Below are 10,579 nucleotides of genomic sequence, written 5' to 3'. Positions count from 1 at the left end.
CATGTGAATGTAGAGTAAAATCATATGATACGCACTGCGTTAACCAGCCAATGCACGTGCAAGTTTCAGCCAATTCACATGTGAATGTAGAGTAAAATCACATGATACGCATTGCGTTAACCAGCCAATGCACGTGCGAGTTTCAGCCAATTCACATGTGAATGTAGAATAAAATCACATGATACGCATTGCATTAACCAGCCAATGCACGTGCGAGTTTCAACGCGAGACAAGTCGTGCACGTCCTTCTGGACGTGTTGTATCATATGAGATTTTGCTCTCCCTTTTCGCACTTCTCGTAAGTTTGAACCGCTTTTCGCATGATCCTCCTTATCCTATGTATAATACAACTATACCCACATGTTTCATCAAATTAGAGTCTACCAGCTCGTGGATGCTAAACATTTTCTCCGAACAATGAAAGAAGATTAACAAAATCGTGCTTCAAAAACGGTTTATTAATCAACAAATAAACCGTGTTCATTATGAAGGCGAATGTAACACATACCGAATTTACAATCATCGTTTTAATGCACACAAATCACGATACACGATGCAGCAATGTGGTAAGCAAAAAACCCGACCTATTCTTGCACCCCTTTTTCTACATAATCATCATACATGTCCTGTAAAAAAGCGTGAAGTGAAGACATTTCATTCGTTAGAAAACAAACATATTTGATTTAATAGAAACACGTAGGCGCGTGTAGAGTTCTAAATTCAACATCAAATAATATCATGAACATGTGTACAATAGGAATTTGATAAACCATAAGGGTGCTTTTGGTACACAGATCAAGACAAGACGGGACAAGAACTTGTTATCTCAAATTTCGACGTTTGGCACAACATTGAACCGGGAATGGACGAGACTGAGTGAGAAAAAATGCAAATTTTTTGTCTCAGCAAAATAGATGGAACAAAAATGTGGGAGATGATGGAAGATTGGTAAATTACTAAACTACCCATGTCAAATTACAACCCTAAAACCTTCAACAATTCTTTCACCCGCCTTCTCGTCTGTCCGGTCCCATCCGGTTATGTCCATGCACCAAACACAGAAGAACGTGAATATGCATCTGGAGTCGTCAAACGAGTAGCTTGCAAGAATTAAGAACAAATATGCGTTGCATCAACAAATTGTTTAGTTCCATTGACAATTTTATGTTTCCAAATTGGTAGTTAGATGTTGGTAATGGTGATGAAATAGCAGAAGTTTTCTCCATGTCAATTTACAGTCCATCAATCTCTCTTGTTGAGATGTCTTGAATCCTAACCCAAATCACAAGTCCTTCGGTCTTCAAGCCCTAGACCACATTATGAAAATTCTTTAGCAATCTAAAATCGGGATTTGTTTGCTTGAGTTAGAATCCTAGTGGATAAGATCTATATAGGAGTGCTGGATACTTCATCTATCTTACCCTTCACAGTCCCCACCCTACCTCTGTTTGGTTTGGTAAATACTCCATCGGGTTTTGGGTTAACGATCTGATTTGCTCTTACATATTTCCTTCCGTTTTGAACTACCAATATAGTAAATGCTCATTTGTCAAAACCTGTAGACACAGCACTATTAGATGAACCATATAAATTTTCTTGTGTTCTCTCCGTGTGTGAACACGATCATTCTATTTTTTCCAATCTGGAATGGATTTTTTCCCCTTCTGTGAGGAGGTGAGGGACGAATGCGTTGATCAAGTTGCTTTAAAGGATCGCTCAGAAAAAGAGAAGAACGTGCAAGTTTCAGATCAGCTGTCAATAACATATAATATATATCCTGAAACCATGAACTAGAAGTGTGCATTGAAGGCTTCTCTAATCTCTAATATACCGCAACGCTTTCTTGCCATCCCTTCAGCATTCCCGAAGTCAATATTTTTAGCCACATGCAAATTGATTTATCCCTCAGGTTAAACTAAAAAAAAAACTTGAAAAACTTCAGAAAACTAGTTAATAGTGGCCTGACCCTACGTATATTAATCCATGGTTAAAGTGTCACAGAACTAAGAGCTTGAAGCCTTTGATACAGTAGTAATAAGTACTTGACTATGGACTTGGAGAACCCCCCCCCCCCCAAAAAAAAGATTTCTTTGAAAATCTCATTTGAAAAATTCCATAAAAGCCGATCGTAGGACCATGAACTCCTGGCTTTATGCTTGGGCATCTGAAGCCAGAAAGCAAAAAAGACAAGCTGGTCATCTAGTAACAAGCTCCCAAAACTAAAAAAAGAAGCGCACCCTTAGCAACTTGACGCAATGCTTGCAGTTAACAAGGGTATCTTAATGAATACTTGCATGGGTGGGTTTTTTGCAACCATGGGTTCAGTTTGCATGCACCTCAAGTAATCCCACTGGGCCCCGATATTAACAGCCAAGAAAATCCCTGGTGGCCCTAAGAAGACTCCAACCGGCAACATATGGGAGACCCAAGTCCTAGCCTTTATCTGCCAATTAAGCTGGCCCTCAAGATTGTATATGTGGATTAAGAAAATCATATAACGGAAAATTCAGTTGTAGTGACATCGACTAACATAATCTTTAGTGAATAGTGTGGTGTTAAGTAACAACAGTTATAGACAAAGGAATAGGTGATTGCAACATACTTGGCTTGTTCACATTGCCAACTTAGGATCCACTGTCCCTGTAGCACTTCCTTCCCCTGTTAAGATATGGTCGGGATCCTGAAGAACACAACACATGAGCTCGTTACCAGAAGTGATAAAATAACAAAATCAAGAAAACTAAATGAACAGGCATACCTCCATTCCCCATTTTATATAATCCGGGGATTCACAGGCCTTGTATTCGTCAACCAAACTCTCAATTATGTCCCTGGACTCGTCAAATTCTGAAAGATCATTGTCCTGGACAAGGTTCACAATAAGCAAAGTTGATATATTTCATAACATCTCATGAAACATAAGTGGTTATAATAGTTACAGTAATAGAAGAGATTGAAACTTGGAGCCCGTTTGGTTTGCGGGATTTGGTGTCCATTCCGATCCCGCATTTGGTTTAAAGGAAAGTCCGGAATTGAACAAGCATTGGATTTAGAAATCCCATGGGGGTAGTTGGTATTTCACGGGATTCCATAGGATTTGTTTGTAATAATGTTTTAAAATATATGAACATTCTTTTTGTTAGAATCAATTAATAAAAGGCAATTTAATTATTCTTATAATTATTTATAATTAGTTTTTGTAAACTATCTATAAAGAATGGAATTCAATTCCATTCCATATCCTAATTCGTACAAACAAACACACCAAAAATTTCAAATCCTTCCACAAAATCCAAATCCCTTAAAAGCATTCTATTAAACCAAACGCCCCCTTAGTAAATAGTGTATATCATCATCTGGTCAGGTGGCAGATCATTAATGTTAGAAATGTACGACTACTGCAGTGATTACCAATGACATTTACAAAATCCATTGCTTGTTTTAACTTCAGAAGCACAAATGGCATAAGCCATTTTAACAATCTGAAAGGTAATTATGAGTTGAGTTTCATATATAACAATCTTCCTTCTCACAATACCTAACCAGTATATACATAAACATATATAAACCATTTTAACAATCTGAAAGGTAATTATGAGTTGAGTTTCTTATATAACAATCTTCCTTCTCACAGTACCTAACCACTATATATATCTATATATATATATATATAACAATCTTCCTTCTCACAGTACCTAACCACTNAATCTTCCTTCTCACAGTACCTAACCACTATATATATCTATATATATATATATATAACAATCTTCCTTCTCACAGTACCTAACCACTATATATATAACAATCTTCCTTCTCACAGTACCTAACCACTATATATATGTATATATATATATATATATATATTATTTTGATAAAAGACACCTAACACTTTAGATCACCATCATTATGGATTTAGTCATCGAATAGATTCATCCATTTTAGTAACAACACTCGACAGTAAAATCATTTTTATGGGATCTAATTGAAACTTACGTAGCTATTGTTTAAGAATCACTAAAAGTAGAAGAAACGATGAGAGAAGTGAACAACTTACATCAAACAACGGATAACCCCTGTATTTGTCAAGAAAGGCTTGCCTCTTTCTTAGGAGAGAATATTGACTCAAACATTTGGAGAATAGATGCCGAATTCCAGTGTAACTTGCTAGCATGAGCCCACTGACCTGAAGAACATAAAAGAATTTGGATTTCATCAATTGATTTATTCTTATATGAAACCTACTGATATATGTACATGACTAGTATATCCATACATCCATCATTATCATCAATACACAATAATGTTCCCAGGATTTATATGTCTTACCCTGTGGGCAGTTTGAACATATGGAGACTTCCTTGAGAGAGCAACCTGTCTCATAAGTAAAGGCGAAAAAAGTTTATCAAACTAAAAGAAGAAACTAGTAGGTCGTAACACTTGTGTGCCATTATGAAACATACCTGAATGCTAGCAGGGCCCCATTCGATGAAATTAACAAGCTTTCTTTCACGTATTCGCTGCAGACTATCATGAACCTAAGAAAAAGGCCAAAAAGCATCACAATGCCATCCATGGAACATGTCATCTTATACTAATGATGGCATTTTCGACAAACTCTAAAAAAGCTGTAGAGGGGAAATAACACTACTATTTGTGAAGTAAAATTAAGTTCATTGTAGGGCAACACCTTCAAAGGGTCTCTTTTGAACTTCAAAGTCAACATTAGCTACTAACGCATCAAAAATCAACAACAAAATCATACTGATCAGGATGTATGTAACCCAAAAGTTGGTAAATGCTGCCAAACTGCAATACGTGTACAAGTAAGAGTGCTCTGCTACCTTGAATTGGTAATAAGAATTAGGTATGGTTGGTTGACCGGTTCATAGTATGCTAGGTCCTATAATCTAGCGAACTTTAATAAACATTGAAGAATACGGAGTGTGTGTGTGTATAGAGGTAGGTTCATATGAGAATGGCACCTATTTAAGAAAATAAGAAAATGGTCAAATTACAAGTAAAATCACATGTGATTTTACATTTTTTTAAAGTATATAAAATTTATATACGGCAAATAGAACAAATAAACTCACACACCCTCCTCACCTTTGTTGAGGTTTGAACCCCTGACCTCCTAGGAGGCCAAGGACTCACATACCGCTAGGCCAAAGACCCTTTGGTATGTGATTTTACATTAACGGCCAGAAAAGTGTGTGGGCGACCCTATGGCTGCATGGCAAGGTCGTGCGAATCACATGTGATTTTGTACGTGATGTTAGTGTAAAATCATATGTGATTAGGCCATTTTCTTATTTTCTTAAATAAGTATCATTCTCGTATGAACCCGACTCTCTCTCTCTCAGTCTCTCCCCCTCTCTCTCTCTCTCTCTCTATATATATATATATATGTATGTCTATGTGTGTGTGTATATATATGTCAGAAACACCAATACATGTGAACATGGTGCAAGGTTCGTGATTCACATGTGCAACATTTTTCTGTCTGCTAGAATACTTTCATTGGACACCCCCCCCCCCCCCCCGGGTAATTCGATAACACTGGTTCTACCTGTAATGAGCCTTCAAAAGAAGATTTATAAAAATAGAAAACAAGAAGCTCTTAGGAAGTTGTATGTATTTGATACGTTTCAAAGCCCAAAATTACATGCAACATCCATAGCAATCCTCAAAAATTCGAACACATAAGCAGGTGGAAGTGTTTCAGACTACAAAACTGTAGATTCGAAAAGTATGTTGACTCACCTGAGTAGGATCAACTTCTCCTTGGATGATATTCAGTATTGATATATATTTTGCCTGACTAGCTTCTTTTGTCCTAGCATGTGAGGAAACCATGATATTCTTAGTCTGCAAAACAGAAAATTTGTAAGCACACATGACAATCCATGCTTTAATTGTCAAAACAAATTTTTCAGTGTTCTTGCCTGGAGAAGTCTTCTCATCACATCCAGTACAGTGGTTTTCCGGATCATATTAGCCTGCCAAGAAGGATGCAGAACATCAGATTGCATCTTTGATTGTCTTAAGCATTGGATACTTATGTCACATAATGCGTTACAAAGTCAAAAGAATCCCTTCCTTTAAGATAGGAGTACTAATTGTACTTCTTACCTACAAGTTTGTTCCACTTTTGTTTATTTATAATTTCTTATATCATCCATACTCTACAAACCATAACCATTCCCACTTACATTTCTCAAATGAACTTCTCCCTTACATTATAATTGAAATTTCAAATTTGTTTGCATTTTTCTATAGAAATATTGTTACAAGTGTAGACCAAGGGAGGTTTGGAAGGATCTAAAAATTGAATAAGGAGAATAATTGTAGCATATAATAAAACCAAATGATCCCAGTATATTCCACCCAAAGAAATCCCTCCCGGGGGGAGGAGATGTACGCAGACCTAACCTCTACCTCAAAAGTAGAACGATTGATTCTGTTAAGACCCCGGGAATAACTATAACATACAATACATATAGATATATAATAATAGAAGCAAGAAAACATAGATACCGAGACTTACCTGGCGCTCCACTGTTAGTGGTGTATATCCAGTCATAAGAAAGTGGCACCTTGGTGTAGGAATCAAAGAAGCAAGAAGGCCAACCAAATCGTTGTTCATATATCCTGGGTAACGCAGGGTGGTTGTACTGGCCGACATAACAGTAGAAACTAAAGAATTTGTTTGAGAAACAGAAGGATTTTGTATATGCAGGCGTTCTACTGCAATTCTATTAAGTGCAGTGTTATCAAGAACGACAACACAATCAGCATTCAGTGTAAGTCGTTTGAGAGTCAAAAGGGAGTTGTATGGCTGGACCACCACGTCACTTATCTCATTCTGGTTAGGGAACACACTGTATGTCTGAACAAGTTTTTTGCTGTAGCGATCATTTAAAGTCTCCAGAAGGTATGAACCCATACCTACAGAAGATGGAAGTAATCCAAAGGGAAAATCAATCAAATCATAATAAGATTACACAATATAGGCCAGCTAATGCTAGTTAGAGAGTAGAAATTCAAACAATGAATGTATATGACATGTATTTCCTTTCTGGAACCAAAAAGAAAAAAAAAGTAGTTTTTGAATGCCCAACCATCCAAAGGCACAACCCATACTAATCAATACTAAAGATGATCTTAGTCTTATAGAAGAAGTTAGTGTATGAGAAAGTAGTCCATAATGACAACATTTTGCGTGCATATGGAAGTTCCAAGGGTGAAATCATTTACATCATGTCTCAGAGAAGCATAGCCAAACAAGAAAGTATATAAAAACTAGATACGGAAACTGAAATATAACACCAGCTAATAAGTCAAAACCTGAGCCCGTCCCTCCAGCAATTGAATGACATAAGACAAATCCTTCAAGACTATCACTTCCATCTGCTTCTCTATCAATCATGTCCATCAAATCCTCCTCAAAATTCTTACCCTGCCGAAACAAGATACAAAATCACTGACAAATAGGGGTTTTTGAGAAAAACCTAACCAAAATGAACACACTGAAGTTTCTTTGATATAAATCCAACAACAGAATAAAGAGTTGGATCTACACTACAAAAGTCTGTTCAGTGAATATAGAGTTGTACATGATGTGGTCAATTACAAAATATTTTCAACTTGAAATTGTTCTCGTCCCAAGGAACAAGCATAATCACGACTTCATGATAATTATCAGTGCATCTGAAATAATTCAAAGCAACCCAACCTATCTTTCTTCAGTGAGAAGCAGTTTCAGGATCACAATAACAATTCATTACTTGCAAACAGTAAAAAATAGTGTGGTCACAAGAAAACGGTTCTGAACCTGATGATATCCACTAGCCCAATTGTTTCCTGCTCCCCCTCCTTCCCTTGACGTAAATATATTCTCGTGGTTATAAAGATTTCTGTATTCACCAGTTTGGATTCCATTAATCACTCTGGGCTCCAAATCCATAAGCAACGCTCGTGGTATGTAGTGTTGATCATCAGCTTGATAGAAAAATACATCTTTCCTGTCACCTCCCTGCAACAGGTTTGGTACATAGAATATTTAAATAAAGCATGGGAACGAACATGTGAGGTACAGTTCTTTGAGATGCACAGAGTTGTACCAGGTTTGGTACATAGAATATAGACTATAGAAAATATATTCCTGTAACTAGTCCAAACTTGGTACAATACTTTGAGATGAACAGAGCTACCAGATGGAAGCCCATTATTATCTACTGAACAAGGTTCCAATGATATGCATATTGCTCACCATGCATGTCTTAGAACATACAAAATTTGCTTCTAAAATATTGGTCATCTATGTCTAAAAGTTCTATTTGTCACTTTTCAAATATTTGCTAGTATAGTGAATCTCATACGTATCGATCAACTTCTATTACGAGGTAATCAGGATATCGTACTTTTAGCATTAGTAGGTCATATCTCATAAATACCTCAAGGAAAGGGAGTATGACTATCATTAGGAATGGAAGCACTAACTGTTCTCTTTGTCTTAGGCTTAATATTGTTGTTCACATCCAAAAACAAATCGGTTGCACTATCAAGAGGGGAAGTAGCAGCAGTGAACTGTGTGTGTATGAACAAAGAAGTATATCAAGTGTGTATAGAACTGCAAGTTGGCGACTTGGATTTGAAACTGGATCAAAGTCAAGTTGATCAAACACGCTTCGGTTACAGACATCAACTTCAAATCTCATGCTCTCAGCACTAGAAATTGTATTTGAGTTTTCAATATGGGCTAATGCAATCATTGCACATTACTTGTAATTACCCAAACTCAAAACTACAAGCTTGCTCAGATAACGTCTAGCTCAACCACAAGCATGGTGAGAAGTCATTTGTAGTCCTCATAAAGAACTTGGAAGGGGATCACAATCCACAATCACAACTGATATGAGACAAGATGTTGCAAACTCTCTTGCTTAAATTCCCGTCTTCCACTACAAAAAAAACAGGGCTCACGATTCATAATCAACTAACACGGGACGAATACTACAACAACCCCACGTAAATTACTCTTAAACAGAAACCCATAACCATCATCGTCGCAATAAACCTCTTGTTTTATAGGTTTCTACCAAAAAAGTGGCTCCTTAGATGTTCGTAAAGCTTGTCCTATTCATAGATGATACTACAATAAAGATCACAAGAATAGGGAATGTATTCATACAGCATAAAACCATATTCGTATGAGTTCTAAATGTACGGCCATTTGAAAATCCTTGCGTCCAAAGTCCCAAACATATAAAGCACCTAGAACTTGATAATTTAGACTGATCATAGCACGAAAGTACGATCAAACAGTAAAAAACACATGGTATCGTGAAGAAGAAAAAATCCCACTCTTCGATTGTCGTCAAAAGCCCAAAGTATGCAATTGGCTACCTGTCCCCTTGTCCCCTCCCCCTGGCCCAAAATGATTCCAGGTGTTCATATTCACACTAAATTTCCATGGAAACATCCCCTTTGCAAAATGTTAAACAGTAGCACCAATCACAAAAACGACTTATACTTAACAATCAACATAAAACACAACTAAAATACAATAAACTCAGAAAAATTGAAGTTTATCAGTAACCTGAGTAGCGAAATCTTCAAGTATCCCGTCCTTAGAGATGCCGTGCTCCAAACAAAGTTGTTTCCAGAACTCCATTCCGATCTGGTTCCCGCATTGTCCTACTTGCAGCGTTATAATTTCACGAGGCATCTCTTCCTTCTTCTCCGATCACTTTTTTTACCTCCGGTGAGTTCTCAGTTCTTAGGGTTTCGAAGTTCACTGTGTGTGTGGCGGGGGACGGCGGTGGTTCAAAAAAGAAAGAAAAGGAGTGGAAAAAGTGAAAACAGGCAAAGGAAACGATTGACCTCCGGCTTGTAGCGAGTGAGGCTAACGTGCGCATTAGTAGTTTGTCTACAAAACGACGTCATCCTTCGACCTATTTTTTTGGTGTAAATTTTTTTTTCCTCGTAGTTTATTAAAAATTGTGGTTTTTTTATAAGATTTTCAAACTACTCATTTTGTATTTATAATTGGATAAATTGCATGAAAAAATAATATACTTTAACTTGATTTCTATTTTCGTTATTAGAACTTTTATTTTGATATTTCAAATGTAAAATCTTAAACATTTAAATATCCGAGTAACTGGTTAAAGCATTAACCGGTTATCATGCTAATGTGGCAAGTGATGTGGTATCCAACTCAGTATTATTTGTTTATGTGGTTTGTAGTATGGATTTTTTTAATCTAAAATTAGTTTTTTTTATATCTAAAAGTATTCTTCAACCGATTATCCGGGTACTTAAATGTTTAAGACTTACATCTTATGTACCAAAATGAAAGTTTTAAACGTATCTTATCCAAAATATGAATCAAGTTACTTTTTCATGTAATTTTCTTTTTATGATTTGTGATTTATTGATATTTACATGTTTATGATTTACAATTTATTGTTATTTTGATCTTTATAATTTATAGTTCTTTATTGTTTTAATAGATTTTCTATGGCATTTTTAAAATGAATTGTCGCACTGACACTTTTTCAAACAGTGACATAAA

General features: G+C 36.3%; 1 protein-coding gene across 1 annotated transcript; it reads right to left on the bottom strand.

Annotated features, from left to right (window-relative positions):
- Positions 1-253: 253 nt before the first annotated feature.
- Positions 254-9,881, bottom strand: LOC112526736 (tubulin gamma-1 chain). The gene is made up of 12 exons (XM_025137142.1): positions 9,602-9,881; positions 7,835-8,035; positions 7,348-7,459; positions 6,548-6,948; positions 5,946-5,999; positions 5,764-5,868; positions 4,461-4,535; positions 4,327-4,371; positions 4,055-4,183; positions 2,759-2,863; positions 2,603-2,680; positions 254-626 (listed from the first exon to the last, which is right to left on the bottom strand). The coding sequence occupies exons 1-11, from the start codon at positions 9,728-9,730 to the stop codon at positions 2,612-2,614; spliced, it is 1,425 nt and encodes a 474-aa protein (XP_024992910.1). The 5' UTR covers positions 9,731-9,881; the 3' UTR covers positions 254-626; positions 2,603-2,611.
- Positions 9,882-10,579: the final 698 nt, after the last annotated feature.

This window comes from Cynara cardunculus (assembly GCF_001531365.2).
Source record: "Cynara cardunculus var. scolymus isolate 2C chromosome LG 14, CcrdV1, whole genome shotgun sequence".
Lineage (NCBI taxonomy): Eukaryota > Viridiplantae > Streptophyta > Magnoliopsida > Asterales > Asteraceae > Cynara > Cynara cardunculus.
Note: the sequence above shows the minus strand (reverse complement) of the source record. Positions and strands in the feature narration are given on the sequence as shown.